The sequence below is a fragment of the Labeo rohita genome, chromosome 1, assembly GCF_022985175.1.
Source record: "Labeo rohita strain BAU-BD-2019 chromosome 1, IGBB_LRoh.1.0, whole genome shotgun sequence".
NCBI classification, from domain to species: Eukaryota; Metazoa; Chordata; class Actinopteri; order Cypriniformes; family Cyprinidae; genus Labeo; species Labeo rohita.
Window position 1 is genome coordinate 31494467 of NC_066869.1, and position 19088 is coordinate 31513554.

The window sequence follows — 19088 nt, forward strand, 5'->3', positions numbered from 1 at the left end:
TAAATCCATTGTAAATGATGGCGATGTGTAGATCGAAAAGCCTTCTAACTTTCTTGTTGCACACAGCTTTAAACTAGTTTGAATTACAGAGTCATCTGTGTTAATCACTGAATTCAACTGATTCATACTGGATCTCACAGCGCTGTTTAGTGCTCGCGTGATGGAGCAGTTCGCATATCACGTCTTTGTGTGCTCAAGTTTATTATTTCAAATGTAGGCGCGCGGCAGCTGCGCTCATAACGGAAGTGTTCGGACGCGCTCCAGGCGCCACATACTTTAGTGAGCTTGCACAGCGCCGCAGTTTGAACTTTGGTCTGAGCAGAAAAATGGTCCGTGTGGCGCGATTCAAATGAGTTGCGCTGTTTCGTTCAGCTTTTGGCACATAAAAAGTATATCGAACATGTATCGTTTTATCGAGGAAAATTATATTGCGATAATTATCGTTATCGAATTATGCCCAGCCCTAGGTGCATGTCTCATAAAACATTCAAAAATGTAAATATCTGGGAGTAAGAGAAAAGCAGACATATGGATAAATTTGGCGACGGAAAAGAGAACTCAATTCAGTCTGGTTTTCTGAGCACGCACAACGAAGCAGCGCCTCTTACACAGCACATGCCTCTTTCTCATGACTTCTTCGTGATCTCATGTAAATGATGTCAAATTGTCAGTTTTGACAAGTATTCACGTAACGACACTCATTTACGCCTTAAGTGAACGTAAACGGAACGTAAACAGAGAATATCGGACGTGCATCTGTACATTGCATCCATGCATTCGGTTTTACAGGGACAGCAGCCTAATTTAGTTGCTTTTGTCTATTGCATTGACGTAATGAAGCTACAAATGAAAGACAGAAAATCTCTCACTGCTCTTGACCGAATCACTTTAGTAGCCCTAATAAAGATTAATCTAAATTTATTTATATAAATAAATATGTCTGCTTAAAAGAATGAAGAATGTGGTAAACCACTTGTTATAACGAAATGCATAATTGGCATATAATATATAAACATTGAAAAAGAAAGACTTGTTTCTTTATGAGAAGTGTTTTTTTTTTTTATTTAATTTTAATTTGTTTGGTAATTTTAGAGAAATGCTTAACACTCTAACTAAAACCCATTAGATTTTAACCGACTAAATCTAGACTAAAACTAAAACAAATCAGATGACTAAAATATGACTAAAACTAAATGCCATTTTAGTCAAAAGACTGTGACTAAGACTAAATCAAAATTTCTTGTCCAAATTAACACTGGCTTAGGGCTGGGTGATAAACCATTAAGGATAATTATTGCGCGACATAAATTTCCTCTGGAAATGATAACAAGAGTTCAATAAATGCGGCAAAGGCGGAGCAAAAGAGCGCTAGTCATTTAAAGCGTGCAACTCCGCTCTGCTCAAAGTTCAAACGGCGACGCTGAGCGAACTTACTAGAGCAGATGTTTTCACTCGCTGATGAGTCTTGGTCATGCTATGAGATCCAGTGTGAAGCACCAGAATTCAGTGAAGAACACAAATTACTCTGTTTATAGCCAGATGAAACAGCACTGACAAACAGGAGAAACGGTGTGCGCAACGATACTGTCAGAAGGCTTTTTAATGTATGAATCGCCATCATTTACCATGGATTTACTGTAGTAGCACTAACTGCAGAGTGGTGTTATGTCAAATGTGGGTATATTTGTGTCAAATTTTATTATATTATTAATGTAGATATGTATTAAATTTATTGAAGGAGGAGTTATCGACTGTGTTTAGGCTACTGTTTTTCATACAAATACATAGAAGCCATATTACATTTTTACCATGGTATTGAGGTGCTATATTTTAACTGTTATTATCCTCATTATCTAAATGTATGCTACTATGGAAGAGCAATGGCTAATTTAAAAGAAAAAAAAAAGCCTTCAAACAGTCAGAATAATTAAATTTCACCATATAAAAATAGTTTTTTTTTTATATGCTACAATTATTACAGATATTATTGAATTTGATAATGAACATAAATCTACATCTACATCCTAATTCAAGCTACTATCAAATGTAAGAAGAGACAAATAAGAGACAAATACATACATACATACACACACACATACATACATACATGCATATATATATATATATATATATATATATATTAATTTATTTATTAATATTATCAGGCATCACAAACCTGTTTCTTGATTTGAAACAATATGTGTGTCATGTTCTGAACATAAAGTAAAGTTTAAATCCACAATTAACCATCTGGCTTTTACAACTTTTCACACTGTAGCAAAAATCTGCCTTTAAACTTGAAAGAAATAAAAATGTGCCATTTATTGTGATAATTCTCAATATCAACTGATATGAAAAAACATATTGTATTAATTATCGTGAAAAAAATTATTGTGATAATTTTTTGGCCATATCACCCAGACTACACTGGCTGTAAACAAAGTGACCAACATTTGGTTTTTGACCACTGAAAATATGTATTAACCAACAATCTGGACATGGAGATTCAGTGAGATCCCTGATCTCTGGGACTGAATGAAGCAGGGCCTTGAAAATTAAGATTCCAGAAATCTAGAACTAGAATCAAAATCATTTTTACCCCCCTGTAATTTGACTGTGAAGGTGAACATTTTCTTTTTGCCCCCCCCTCTACAAAATAGTGGATTACTCAGTAAATATTTGTCCGTGACATTTAATATTTTGGCTTTCATCACTATACATGTCAATCTTTCTTCATAAAAACTGTAAGCAAAATTTGGACCAAGGAAGTTTTTGATATTTGGTTGATTTGACAAGGAATGACCCATTAAATAAACATTTTTTCATCAGGTAAGACATTGATTATTTGATTTAACACCTTTCTCTGCCTGTCTGGCATATCCGCCATGTTTGTAGTTTTTTAACACTTGTTATGCATGTTTGTAGTTCTAATCAAATCCTTGTCCACCAATATTAGCCTTTAGAGAGTTTTTTTTTTTTTCGGTTTCCAAATACATATAACTTTCTGCTCATGTTACCAGATGATGTCACACCACCTGTAATATATTCACTAGCACTTGTAACACATCATACATGACACGTCATACACATCATTGGATTTTGGAAATGTCATTTTGTCTATTTTTAATGAATTTTTCGAATATACAAATCTACATAACTTCCTGGTTATGTGACCCGATGATGTTGCACCAGTTGTAATATCTTCACACACACCTGTCACAGATCACACATGACTTGGATTTTGGAAATGTCATTTTGTCTATTTTAATGAATTTTTCGAATGTACAATTATATATAACTTCCTGGTCATGTGACCCGATGATGTCACATCAGTTGTAATATCTTCACACAAACCTGACACACATCATACACAACTTGGATTTTGGAACTATAGCTTCACACAAAAATAACACACATACACAACGTGGATTTTGGATATATAATTTTGTGTATTTCTGATTAATTTTTGATTTATTAAATTTTATGTAACTTCCTGTTCATGTGACCCAATGATGTCACACTAGTTGTAATATCTTCACACAATCCTGTGACACATCATACATGACATGGATTTTGGAAATATGATTTTGTGTATTTTTAGTGAATTTTGGAAATATTCAAGTCTATCTGACTTCCTGATCATGTGACCTCATGTTGCCACACCCACTGTATTATTTTCATAGACACAAACCTTTCATGCAGTTGTTTGTGGATGTCTTTGGTTATTATTATTAAAATTGTAATTTAAAGTAATTTAAATTTAAATTTAATTGCATTTAATTTCTAGGTGACACTGTGCCAAAACTGTGCAGGTAACCTCAGGACATGGTAGTCATAAATTCCAAGTTTGGTCCAAATACAATAAAGCATTTAGGAGATATAGCCTCATGTCAACTTTGGCAAAATCGTCATCAAATTCATTCGAGAATGACTGGGTCTATCAAAAAGCTTTTAATAACTGTTAGAACTGTCTGAAGATGGTCTATATCAATTTTGGTGAAAATTGGACACACCGTCTAAGACAGGTTCGAAAAAGTAACTATTTTTACATAATGACAAATATTTTAACGAATTGTTTGATTGACAGCAGTGGTTTTAGAGGAAGTTGTTCAAAATGAGTAAATCTAACATGATATGAATATTATGTGTATGCATGAAACATTGCATAATATACAAGGTATAAAACATTATAGTGATTTCTTCAGATTTCACAGACATCTAGGGCCATGAGTCAAATAGATCCATCAAGTTTAGTTAAGATCAGCCTCCTCTAATTTGTACTCAAAGATGTATGTAGTTTTTTTGATGTCTGTAGTGCCCTCTATTGGCCTGTTAGGGCTATACCCTGTCAATGTCTCCCCAAATTGAGATCTACAACCTGGCCAGGTTTCATGTCTCTAGGACTTATAGTTTGGTCTGCGTGATCAGTTTTATGGCAGAGTAATAATAATAATAAAATAATAATTACAATAGGGTTTCAGCACTTTTGAACCACTGAAAAATCCTAATAATTACAATAGCAACAACCCCTATATAGATGTATTTCATTAAGACATTCAGTTTACTTACATATTTATAACAGATATAGTAATATAAAAGGTAAAAATCGTCTAACGAAAATATCATGATATAGGTGATATATATATATATATATATATATAATATATATATAATATCACCTATATCATGATATGTATCGTAATCGTGATATGAGACGACTTATCGTGATGTGAGATTTTTGTCATATCGCCCAGCCATATTGAGAAAAATTATTTGTCAAAAAAGTTAACACTGCTTCTAGCAGAGTTAGGATTGAGGGAACAAAAGATTCAGGGAACATAAGGCTGAGGAAACACAAAACACTGGATAAAACATATCTATACATAATACAGTTTGTATTCTGATCATATGTGTTCTGATCATTTTTTGATCATTTGTTTGGATGTTTAAAAGTGAATATTAAGATACTGGTGAATGTAAATGGATAGAGGTAACAACTAATTGTTTTATTTGTTCATAACTGTTTTTAAAAGTTACCTTGTTATCAGCAGATAACAGCAGAGATACTGTTCTGAGATGAGAGAAAAAAAGATCATCCAATGATATATCAAAAAGTATCATAAACAAGAACATAGTTTGTTTTAATACAGTACTTGATTGATTCAATGTATTTAATAGATAATATGAGGTTCAGGTTTTCGTCACCACCATCAGATGTGTCAGCTCTGTCAGGTCATCTCCATCAGATTATTATTTTGATAATATTTGATTAGGATTTTTTTTATATTTGTTGAGGAATTGTTGGTTGGAAAATGCAATCTGTTAACATGTGAATGTGTTTTGAAATGTTAAAAACATCTTGATTGCTTGGTTGCAAAATAAGTGATGGCAAGGTAAAAAGCACATTTTTATTAAAAAAGAGAAAAGTTGGGAGGTTGAATCAAAGCATAGCTCAGTAGCTTAGTACACGTAAGATACAAAAATGTTGTTTCATTTGTTTGAGTACAAGGTTTTATTTTTTCAATATTTCACCCTGTTTTGTCCCACTTCTCAAGAATCAGTGACATGTTAAGAAATCTGCTAAAAGCAGTAGAAATTGAGAGGATGATTCTTTAGTTTATAATCCTAGGCGCATTTAATAATTGATTTAAGACCGACCATTGCCAAGAACATTCTGATCTTTTCTGTGAAACATAAATTTGTTTCTTTTCTAAGTGGAAAACTGTTCATTTAAATCTGATATTTGGCATTTAGCTAGTTGTGTTTTGTTGACAGTATTGTTGGAAGCCTTGCTGAGGAATGGTACCTCGACAGGGAACAGCACCGCATTTAGCAGAAAGGCATCAAATGGAACAGACCCCGGATACCAAACCCGACATGAGACACAGAAACAGGACTCAGCACCTGCAGACTTAACAAAAGGATTTACCAAGGAGCAAGCTGAAGGGGTACAAAGGCAAGTGATCTTTTGTAAATTATTAGGGTCCAAGCACTGAATGTGTAATGGTGCCTAATATTTTCCCAAGGATTATTATGTAACAATATTTATGTTTTCAAGGTTTTGAGGCATTAGGGAGCTTTAACACGCTTAAAAACTTGTCCTGGGTGACCAGACATGCCACTTCCTGGGGACATGTTCAGCACAGGATTTCTAAATTGCCTAAAATAACCAGGTGTTGGCTGTTTGCGCTGCGCTGATTGATTGTTGTATGACATCAAAGCACTACGAGAGCTATGGAGAGCGGAGCAGATGGGTCCTTATGTTTTCAAATCACTCTTGCGGTGCTATGATGTCATACAACAATCAATTGTCTCAGTGCAAACAGCCAACACCTTGGTATTTTAGGCAATTTAGAAATTCTGTGGTGAACATGTCCCTGGGAAGTGGCATGTCTGGTCACCCTAATTAAATTTACGAAAGTGTTAATATGTATCAAATGCATAGTAAATGCAAGTGTGTACTTTAAAGTTTCAAAAAACTTTTGTAAAAATAAAAGGTCAAAATAAGGGTGAAATACAGAGTTCTAGCATGAAACTCTTAAATGGCACAGTCCGATAGTTCTAGCTCATCTGACCAGGCGACAAGATTAGCTGTGTCCCAATTCAAAGACTGCAGCCTTCGGAGGATGGATCCTTCGAAGGATGTGGTCGACTTGGCCTACGAAGGACGCTCCCAGTCTAGCCTTCACAGGATTTCCTAATTGCGCCACCAGGTGTTCCCGATTGCAGCTCCTGTCGCTTAGCAACGGTGGGAGAAGAGAGTTGCAATAGATGATATTTGTTTATGAAAATAAAAATAACTAGAGCCTGAATTGTTAGTTTTTGACTTTTAATTACCAAATTGTACTTTAGAAGTAAGTATTAGGTTTAGACTTTTGTAATGACATGAAAAATGCAAAATATAAAGTGGTTTATTGTTGACTTATATCTTACTAAAATGTGATTTTATGCTGTTTATTGCATTATTGATTATTATGGACCATGGTGAACAGACAAGTTTAATGCAGTTGAATATAAAAGTTCACTTACAAACGTTAATGCCGCTCATCAATGGTAGCTGTCACAGTTGCTAGGCAACAAGAACAGTGCTGAGTTACAAGTACTTTTTTTTTTTTCCGTTTCCTCACAGGAGAGCAACACTAAAACATGGCCTTTTACTTCCAACATTAAATCAAGTATTTTAAATGTAACAACCATGGACATATTCAGAAGTAAAAAAATAAATAAATAAACAATTTCCAGAACTAATTCTTTAATTCTAATTATTTTATTTCAAGTTTCAACTTATAATGCAAAAATAAAACAATGCACAGAAATTACTTTGCTTCATTTACAAATAACTTGTCAATGTCAAAAGTGATGTATAGAACAATTTCATTAATTTCATGTTGAAGTTTCCCAGCAGCTCTATTTTCTCCAGAACTGTTCTAAAAGAAGAGAAAAATAAAGACTTACAAAAACTATTAAGATAGGGCTGCAATCTTGGTTAGAAAACATGACACAGCAAGACTCCAGAAATCATATTTCTAGATCATCAAGTTTGCCTAGAACAATTGTGGACTATTTTGCATGTTAGCACTACAAAATAAATCGGAGGGTGCATTTGAAGTTGCGTTGCAGCAGTGGCAGCATGCCGTGGTGACACAATTGGCCTTTGAATGCAGCCTTCGGAGGATGTATCGTGAATTGGAATGGTCTTCATCGCGCTGCCGTGACGCAATCAGCCTTCAAATGCAACCTTTGTAAGACCCGCCCTCTAAATTGGAACAGCCTTTGTCGCGTCGCAGTGACGCAACAGGCCTTCAAATACACACTTCGAAGGATGTATCCTATTAATTGGTACGCAGCTATTGTCTCATGGCAGCTTGATTGGTTCTCTCCTGTATCGGTAGCCAATGAGCTTACTGCTCAATATTCAAATACCTGGCTTTTGTTTGCTGTAGCAGTTTGCAGCGCACTTCAGAAACCCTCCACCTTCCCCAGCTCCACCTGTATAGATCTGCTACGGGTGATTCATGTATGCTATATGGGGGTTATTCATATGTGTTATATGTGCAGCAGCAGTATTTCTTACATGCTTACAGCAGCAGCATAGCAGATCTATTCCGCCAAGACCAAATACATTAACATTGTCATGTACATTACCTTGCCAATGTCATGATAGAAATACTAATAATTCCTATCATCATTATGTAAAACATATTTATTCTGACCTTTATTTTTAAAACATAGAAAAGAAAAATTGGTAATACTAAATGTATTAACAATTTAAATGGTTAAAAACAACCTAGGCCATGTCCACACTAATACATTTTTGTTTGAAAACGCATATACACTGACCAAAATTATAAACGCAACACTTTTGTTTTTGCCCCCATTTTTCATGAGCTGAACTCAAAGATCGAAGACTTTTTTGATGTACACAAAAGGCCTATTTCTCTCAAATATTGTTGACAAATCTGTCTAAATCTGTGTTAGTGAGCACTTCTCCTTTGCCGAGATAATCCATCCACCTGTGGTGGAGTGTGGCATATCAATATGCTGATTAGATTATTGCACAGGTGTGCCTAAGGCTGGCCACAATAAAAGACCACTCTAAAATGTGCAGTTTTATCCACCGGCCTCACAACCGCAGACCACGTGTAACCACACCAGCCCAGGACCCCCACATCCAGCATCTTCACCTCCAAGATTGACTCCAAGACAGCTGCTGCAGCAATTGGTTTGCATAACCAAAGAATTTCTGCACAAACTGTCAGAAACTGTCTCAGGGAAGCTAATCTGCATGCTCGTCGTCCTCATCGGGGTCTCGAACCTGACTGCAGTTCGTCATCGTAACCGACTTGAGTGGGCAAATGCTCAAATTCGATGGCATCTGGCACTTTGGAGAGGTGTTCTCTTCACGGATGAATCCCGGTTTTCACTGTACAGAGCAGATGGTGTTGAGTGGGTGAGTGGTTTGCTGATGTCAACGTTGTGGATCGAGTGGCCCATGGTATGGGCAGGCGTATGTTATGGACAACGAACACAGGTGCATTTTATTGATTTCATTTTGAATGCACAGAGATACCGTGACGAGATCCTGAGGCCCATTGTTGTGCCATTCATCCACGACCATCACCTCATGTTGCAGCATGATAATGCATGGCCCCATTTTGCAAGGATCTGTACACAATTCCTGGAAGCTGAAAACATCCCAGTTCTTGCATGGCCAGCATACTCACCAGACATGTCACCCATTGAGCATGTTTGGGATGCTTTGTATCGGCGTATACGACAGCATGTTAAAGGTCCTGCCAATATCCAGAAACTTCGCACAGCCATTGAAGAGGAGTGGACCAACATTCCACAGTCCACAATCAACAACCTGATCAACTCTATACGAAGGAGATGTGTTGCACTGCGTGAGGCAAATGGTGGTCACACCAGATACTGACTGGTTTTCTGTCCACAGTGAGACAATGTTTTTAAGGAAAATGGAGCTTTTTGAAAACACTCTCCAAAGTGAATACATTTGAAAATGGCGTTTTCACGTTGTAGTGCGGACTATGAAAACAGAGGCTTTTGAAAACTATGACACATGTTTAGTCATGTGACGCATATTGTACCATTAGACATCTATGTTTATACCGGTAGTTGTGCCTGTTATGTGCTATTCACTTTTGCTAAAGATATTTACTTTGTAAACTTTTCATATTACAGTCCTGAAGAGACAGAAAATTTACTCACAATTGCTGTCCTGTGACAAAACATGAGGGCAGCTGCTTTATATGCCAAAACATATAAAAGAGCTCCAGGTGGCCATTTTAAGGGGAGAGTAGTGTGAGTAGTGTGGATGTTGGCTTGTGTTCATTTTTTGGGCCTGTTTATAGGCATAGCCAAACTAAATGGTCGCTGGCACATCCTAACATCCACAAATACACAGAAAGCCATTCACAAATGTGAGCGATTCACAAGTGCGTGCAGTGATCTACAAATGCACAGGACATGATTTACAATTGAATGCCAGGCAAAGTTGTGTTTGTGACAGATATTTTGGTGAAGATGTTTTTTATTTGCAAATCTCATTTTATTTATTTGTGAATTTAATTCATGTCTGTGAAAGTCTTTTATTTGTGGATCGTAATCTTTTTATTTGGAATCATGCAACAATTTTATCTCCAAACAAACACCACTGATACTTCTGAAAGTTCCAGTGAGAATTGGCTAATTGCACAAGATGATGTCGGTGAGTTAGACAACGCGTATGTGGGTATACTTATTTCTGGTCTTTGCAAAGTTCGCATTTACTGTAAGAGGAAACTCATATGAAACTTGGCTAGATGTAATTAATGTTTTTCAAATTAAACGGGATAGTATTATATCAAAGACAAGAGAAAACCTCTTCATTATGTTGTTGTATACTTCTGGTGTGGTAATTCATCAACAAACTTCGTTCATTTACGGTTGATGGAGACCACTGTTTTTCTGTACCCCTCCCCAGATCTGTGCCTTGATACAATCCTGTCTTAAAGGTCTACAGATAATTTCTTGGACTTCATGCCTTGTTTATTCTGAGGCTGGAAATATGTATATTAAATAATATATGGACAAAGGTATACAGCTATGCTGTAGCTGAATAAAATGCACATAGAAATGTTTTGAAGGATGACACATGGAGGCACTAAACACACAATTGCGACAATGCATGGTCCATCTGTGTTCTTTAAGCCATCTCAGGTATTTTCTTAAGAATAAAGTATATTTATAGTGCAATGTTAATCGACGTAGCTTTTTGTCACTGGGTAGAATGCTGTGTAAAATATATTGTCTGCCTCATTATGTGATAAGAAGCCACAAAAATATTTAATAAAACTCAGAGTTTTAGAGATCATCTTCAGATTTAAAAATATAACTTGGTAAGACGTGTTTTTTTGCAGTTGCAAACGCATTTCTAATAACTCAAATTCTAATAACTTAATATTTAAGCTCTTTATAGCTATTCTCTTTATGACAGTATTTATTTTTTAATTAAAGAAAAAGTTCACTTCCACAACAAAAAATTATAGATAATTTCTTTCTAAATATTTTTCTTTCTTCAGTCATAAAAAAAATATGTTTTTTGAAGTAAAAATTTCAGGAATGTTTTCCATATAGTTCTCCATATAGACTTCTATGGTGCCCACGAGTTTGAAAATGTAGTTAAATGAAGCTTCAAAGCATGGTGAACTGGCTAGTTCAGCCTCCTACACAGAATGCCTCTTTATGAGAATCTGATGATCTATGCTGTTCTTTTATTTATGCTACTTTCAGAGTAAGCTGGATGCTTTATGTGGGACATTTGGTGCAGAACTGACCACTTCTACTTGTGAACTAGCTTAGCCTATTCAAACACTCGATAGACATTTGACAATCTTTTGACACTGTCTCTCATAAGCTACTACTCATGTGCCTCTCAGAGATTGGCATCTCAGGAGCTGCGTTAGCCTGGTTTTCATCCTATTTGACGGACAGACAATATTACATCACCATGCATAACTACAAATCTCCCACTGTTCCTCTTAAACAGGGTGTGCCACAGGGCTCAGTTCTAGGGCCATTATTATTTATCATTTACATTATGCCCCTCTGACAAATTATTCGCAACTATGGGTTTCAGTATCACTGTTATGCCGATGATATTCTGATATATACTTCTTGCTGACCTGATTCTATTCACCAGACTGCTACTCTATTTTCTTGTGTCAGTGAGTTAAAATACCTGGCTTAGCTCCAACTCTCTCAGCTTGAATTTGACAAAACAGAAATTTTAATTGTCAGTCCCCCAACTGCAACAAAAAACATAACTAATCCCCCCTAGAATTGACCTCGAAGCTACATCAATTCTTCCAACTACCACCGTCAAAAACGTAGGTATCATCCTTGACTCTTCACTAAATCTAGACGATTTTATTAGCAAACTCTCCAAAGCTGCATTTTTTCAACTACAGTGTATTGCCAAACTCCTCTTCCATTCCTTCATGAGTCCAATGCAGATGCTGAATCAAAGTACATGCATTTATCACATCTCGCCTTGTCTACTGTAATGTTCTTTTTTCTGGATTACTAGTACACTCTATCTCCCGTTTGCAACGCATTCAAAATTCTGCTGCAAGAACGTTAATGTACACCAAATGGTTTGACTGTTTGCTGTATTTGATTGTCTGTATTATTACTATGGTTTGCAACTGCAATCATGTTGTGGACTTGGCAAATGTCTACTGTCCATCTATGTATGTATTGATTGCTTATGTCGCTTTGTTATTGTGACGCGTTCTTGAGCTTGGGAAAGGCTCTATACAAATTAAAATTATTTTTATTATTATTATTATTATTATATTATTATTATTATTATTGATCCCAGCTGAAGAAGAAGAGTCTTATCTAGCTAAACGATCAGTTAATTTCTAAAAAAAAAAAAAAAATTACAATTGATATACTTTTTAACCTCAAATGCTCGTCTTGCCTAGCTCTGCATGAACTCTGTGTATTCCGGTTCATGACAGTTAGGGTATGTTGAACAACTCCCATCTCAACTTCAAAATTGTCCTACATCACTATTTTACCTTTTTTTGTAAAGAGTGTTTGACCCTCCTTGCGCATTCACTGGGTCGGTGCAGCGATGTAGGATGATTTTGAAGTTGAAGGAGAAAATGAGATAGGATGTTTTTTGATGTACCTTAACTGTATTGAACCGGAATGCACAGAGTTCACGCAAGCTAGACAAGAAGACCATTTGAGGTTTAAAAGTATATAAACTGTAATTTTTTGTAGAAAATAGCAGATCGTTTCGCTAGATAAGACCCTTCTTCCTCAGCTGGGATCATTTAAAGCAGTTTGAATCTGGATTTAAACTGCATTTTGGAAGTTCAAACTCAACTTGGAGTTTTAATGTCTTGTCCAACTTGTATGTGAAAATAAGGACATAATTAAAAGGGTCATCGGATGCCCATTTTCCACAAGTTGATATGATTCTTTAGGGTCTTAATGAAAAGTCTCTAATATACTTTGATTAAAAATTCTCAATGGTTTTGTAAAACAACACCCTTTTTACCTTGTCGAAATGAGCTCAGTAAAAATGATCTCATTCTAAGGGGCTGTTCCTTTAAATGCAAATGAGCTGTGCTCACCCCGCCCCTCTCTTCTCGCTGTGGAAAGACGATCTTGTTTACTTTAGCCACATTTAGCCGCGTTTAGCTGCTAAACTTCCTAACTACCACGTTATAAGGAAAGACGATCGCAAAGATTCATAAAAAAAACACTTATACACACTTCTGCTGTAAGTGAAGCTGGATCATGAATGATTTGTGCGAACATAGATGGAGATATGTAGATCAGGAGGCGCATTCCATTCACAAACAAATGTAATCCACTGCATCTTCAGCTGCTCAGATGTCGGGAGTAAATGATGACCACTATGTTCATTATTACATCCAGCAACACAACACCTCAATCATCCCTGCTTCGGCATCGAAACAAGGAAAGTTACTGGACTGTGACAGCTGGTCTGAGGTAAGAGCTCATGTCAATCAACTATCGTGGGAGCGGCCTCTGTCGGTGTGACGGCACACCGACATCTGAGAACGGCTCGATTTGAAAAAGGGGATATTATTTTTACAGATTAATTAAAAACCACTGCATGGATTTTTATCATTATAGGGTAGATTTGTACATACACTGCGAACACACATTAATGTTCAAACAACATGAAAAAGTAAACTTAGCATCCGATGACCCCTTTAAAGGGAAGTTAACGTGAAATATTTCTAAAATCTTTACATTCTGAGGCATATTACTGCGAATGGCCATTTTAGGAATGTTTGTGATTTGATCTTACTTGGAAGTCCTCTTGACTACCCGTACCTTTTCAAAGATTTAGGAGCTGGTTTTAGCGTGTAAAAAAGCACAAATTTAGGAGTCCCAGACTTAGAAGTGTAAGGCCACTAAGACAGCTTGTTGTTGTTGTTGCACATAAAATATGAATTTTTAGAACAGTGCAAAGAATAAACCTGCTTGGAGTGAACCGATTTCTTTTTTTTTTCATTTTTCATTTTTAAGCAGACGCTTTTATCCAAAGTGACAAGTGGGGAATACGTCAAGCAATTTGTCCTAAAGAGGCAAAACGACTTAGGAAGTGCTCATAGTACCATAAAACAGGCATTGTTCAGATAAGTACAAGCTAGAAAGGGAAAAGAGTAGAATAAAGGGTTTTTTTTTATTTATTTTTTTTATGTCAAATAGTTTCGAAAGAGGTGAGTTTTCAGCAGTTGCTTGAAAGTTGTTAGGGAGTTGGCATTCTGGATAGCGGTGGGAAGATCATTCCACCAGCCAGGAACGGTGTAAAAGAATGTTTTGGAAAGTGATTTTGTGCCTCTTTGTGATGGTACAATGAGGCGTCGCTCACTGGCGGATCTCAGAGTTCTGGAGGGAATGTAGCTTGGTAGCAGTGAGTGGAGGTAGGCGGGCACCGAGCCTGTGGCTGTTCTATATGCAAGCATCAGTGTCTTGAATTTGATGCGAGCCGCAATTGGGAGCTAGTGCAGGGTGATAAAGAGAGGTGTGACATGGGCCCTTTTTGGCTCGTTGAAGACCGGTCGTGCTGCTGCATTCTGAATCATTTGTAGAGGTTTGATTGTGCATAAAGGAAGACCGGCTGGAAGAGCATTGCAGTAGTCCAGCCTAGAGATGACTCGGGCCTGGACAAGAAGTTGTGTGGCCTGCTCTGTTAGAAAGGGCAGGGCTCAACGCTAAGGATTTTTTCTGCTGGCCCGGTCGGGCAAGTGGTTCAAATTTTTACTTGCCCAGTCAAAATTTTCACTGGCCCTGCCACACAAAAAAAAAAAACAACAACAACAACAAAAAGTTGCTGTTATCTTTTTTTTTTTTTTTTGACCCATGTTATCTTTTATTTTAATAAACACGCTTATATCAAAATTTTACATATCAATTAAATTGTACAATTCTCGGTTCTAATTTTGATATTACAGCAAAAAGTACTAGCCTAACAAATATAAGATTCAAACATTATGTGTTTGTTCAAAAATTATTTTATTACAAATGAAAAGATGCTTTAGGGGAAAACAGAAGACGGACTGAATGGACGCAAATTCAGTCTGTGCCAGCAGGTGTCGCTTATGGATTAATGATACAGCGTTTCCCTGGTTACCGCTGAAAACAAAGCAGCGCTGTGCTTATGAACGCAACTTTAAATGCATTATACAGAGGCAAATGAAAAGAAAACGCCATGTAAACATTTCTTAAAACAGCCATTTCCCCTCAGAGATACATTCATATAAACCCTGTTTCAATATTTAGATAATGTTTACAATATTTTGCGCATTGTGAGACGTGATCTTGCTTTGCCTGCTACAGTATTTTTTCCTCTTTGCGTTCATCTTCAGCGTCTCTGGCCTCTGTTAATGGATGTTAAAAGAGTTCGTAAACTTTTTGAAAAATTCATTTCAGTTCATGTGCAAGCCCAGAACAGAGATCGGTCGGTGCATCTGTACTCCACTGTATAAATTATAGGTTAATCATTGTTAAAGCTACAGAGTTACTCGTCAAGACGGGTATTTTGACATACTTTTGTAGGATATCTGTCTGTCAGAGAGGCGTCTCTTTGTGATCGATTGAAATTTTAAATGAATAAGGCTTAAAAACACCAAATTACAAACTTTCGTGACGATGCAGCAGTGGCCCGATCGGGCAAGTGACAGATTCGTCAACTGTCCCGAGCGTCTTTTATGCTGGCCCCGGGCCATCGGGCACTCCTTATTGTCAAGCCCTGAAGGGCCTGATCTTTCTGATGTTGTGTAAGGCAAACCTGCAAGATCGAGCAGTTGTAGCTATATGGTCTTTGAAAGTCAGCTGGTCATCAAAGATTACACCAAGATTTCTGGCAGAACTTGATGGGGTAATTGTTGATGAACCTAAATGGATGGTGAAATCATGCTGTAGAGTCAGAGTAGCAGGGAAGACAAGGAGCTCAGTCTTTGCCAGGGTGAGCTGTAGGTGATGTTCTTTCATCCACTCCGAGATGTCCGCAGTTTTAGTTGAGTGGCCACTCCTGAAACCTGACTGGTTAGCATCCAATGAACTGTTCTGCGAGATAAATGGTGATACCTGGTTAAAAACGACTTGTTCAAGTGTTTTTGCTATGAATGGAAGGAGAGAGATCGGTCTATAGTTATCTATAAGTGAACTGTTCAGTGTAGGTTTTTTGAACTGTGGGGTTACCCGAGCCTGGTTGAATGCAGTGGGGAAAGTGCCTGTGAGGAGAGATGTGTTGATGATGTGTGTGAGTGCTGGTAAGAGTGCAGGAGAGATTGCTTGAAGAAGGTGAGAGGGGATAGGATCTAGTGGGCGTGTTGTAGGATGGCTGGAGAGGAGAAGTTTGGATACTTCTGCCTCAGAGAGGGGACAGAAGGAGAAGAGTGGGGTGTTAGCTGTGGATGTTGTTGGTATTAGTTCCTGTACGTGTGGAGCCGAGAACTGGCTGCTGATAGTTGTAGTTTTGTTGGTAAAGAATGTGGCGAAATCATCGGATTTCGCCAAGGGAGCATAGGTTTCATCTGAAAGTAACAGGTAGAGGGGTTGGAGGTGTACCGCATTGCTTCTGTTATGAGCGCGGCTGCCGCGCGTCTACATTTGAAATAACGAACTTGAGCGCGCAAAAGACGCGATATGTGAACGGCCCCTAAATGCAACTTTTGTAGTGAGCTCGCGCAGCGCAGCTGTTTGCACTTTGGTCCTAGCGGATAAACGGTCCGTGTGGCGCGATTCAAATTTGTTGCGCTGTTTCGTTCCACTTTTGGCGCATAAAAATTACATCAAACATTTATAGAACTCTTCATATCGCTTTATTGAGGAAAATTATATTGCGATAATTATCGTTACCGAATTATTGCCCACCCCTAATTTGTATTTTGAATAAATGCTTTTCTTTAAAACTTTATAACTCTATTTTCATCAAGCCTAATATGTACTGTATTTCATGGCCTAAAAGTTTGTGTAATAAATTCTGTTGTATTATATAAATATTTCTTTCTAAATCTATATTTTGTAATGTGTATTTGATGCTTTTCTCTTTTAACACATGGTGTATTTATTTAGATTAAAAAATGTACATGCTTGACAGCCCTAAAATGTGTGTGTGTGTGGTGTGTGTCTGTGTGTGTGTGTGTGTGTGTGTGTGTCAGAGCTTCAGGGGAAATAAAGTGCCCTTACATAATGTACTTAAAGTACTAATTTTGTATTTAATATACTAAATATGCAGTGTTGGGGAGTAACTAGTTACATGTAACGGAATTACGTAATTTAATTACAAAATAAATGTAATTGTAATTAGTTACAGTTACTGAGAAAAAATATGTAATTAAATTACAGTTACTTTTGAAAAATGCCAGTGATTACAAAGGGGATTACATCTGAATTTTTTCACACACCCACCCCCACTTACAGATTTAAATATACTTCTTTTAAATTGCAGTGACTGCTCTAAAATGAGACACCAATGTTTCAGGAGTTTAGGACACAGAACAGGACACATGCTTATTCGATAACTGTTTTAGTTCCTATTTGGGTTTATGCAGAAACTTTATTTTTTAAGATTGTTTTTTCCAAGGCATTGTTAGATGCTAGTGTTTTCTGTCATAACTATGCAAACATTTGATTTCAAACCCAGTATCATAGCTATTAAACTATTTCTTGTTATGATGTTATTTATGTTACGACATATAACGCAACTGTGTTCACGGTGACCGGAGTTTGATTCCGTTCTCGAGGTCCTTTGCCGATCCTGCTCCCAGCTCTTTCCTGTCATCTCTCTACTGTCCTATCACAATAAAAGGCATAAAAAGCCCAAAAATATAAGTAAAAAAAAAAAAAAAGTCTGAATTTGTGGTGGCTGTGCTTTAAATTAAATTATTACACAGCTCAGACTCATTCGGGGTGACTTAATTCTGTGCTATATGCTTGATATTTTTTCTTGGCGGAAGCTTTGCGTTTGGTTAGCTAATAAAATACTAAAGCTTAATTCAATATTATGTGTATGATTTCTTAATTCTGTCATCCTGGTATTGTGGACTTGCTCTATTGTTCCTGCCATTTTTGTACATTGTAATGGATTATAAAATAACTAACAAACTAGTACTACTACTTAATTATTTATGTGGTGAAATGTTGTGTAAGAAAACTGGTATGACTGCACTGTATCCCTAAAATGTCTAGTTTGAACTTGCCGTTTGCTAGCAACTGATTTCTTCATGAAAGCTTTGCGTTCAAATATTTCAACTCAGATCAGTGTTTCGTGTCTAAGTATTTTGACACAAAACATCTAAATAATCTATCAAGCAGCTATGTAATAAGTTAGATAATGTACATTCAGCCAGTTGTTATCGCAAAATAAAGATGTATGTTACTTATTATAATCTTAATTCAAGTGATAAAGGATTTTCAAAGTCTGACAGTAATCAGTGTTGAGTGCTACTGTAAGGTTCACTCTGCCTGGTTTAAATGTTTCAAAATGATTAACAGTTGAAAATATTAGAAATGTAGAAAAGTAATCAAAAAGTAATTAAAAGTAATAAGTTACATTACTTTAATAAAGTAATTAAAAAGTTACACTACTTATTACATTTTAAATCAAGTAACTTGTAATCTGTAACCTATTACATTTCCAAAGTAACCTTCGCAACACTGTAAATATGATTATTTAAAATGATTTTTTAGTACTTGTAGTACACTTAAGTGTACTAGTGTATGAAGGAAGAGATCTGTACTACAAGTGGTAACTAAATACATTTTTTGTTAAAGTGATACTATGTTAAAAGCACATTTTAGTTCATATTCATGGTGTCCCAAAGTAGCACAGTTGAGTACACTTTAGATCAGGGGTGGGAAACGTTAATCCTGGAGGGCTGGTGTCCCTGCAGAGTTTAGCTCCAACCCTAATAAAACACACCTGAACAAGCTAATTAAGGTCTTTAGGATACAGGTTGGTATTTTTTTTATTTTTCATTTTTTTCAGGGCTGATCCCTCCAGGATCAGCGTTTCCCACCCCTGTCTTAGA

The 19088-nt window shown here is 36.6% G+C and overlaps 1 protein-coding gene across 1 annotated transcript in view; it reads left to right on the forward strand.

Annotated features, from left to right (window-relative positions):
• The window catches only part of dnajb14 (DnaJ heat shock protein family (Hsp40) member B14), a 42278-nt gene that overhangs the window by 12240 nt on the left and 10950 nt on the right, over positions 1–19088 (forward strand). The window contains 1 exon segment of the mRNA XM_051115897.1: positions 5776–5956. Coding sequence (XP_050971854.1) covers positions 5776–5956 — 181 coding nt within the window.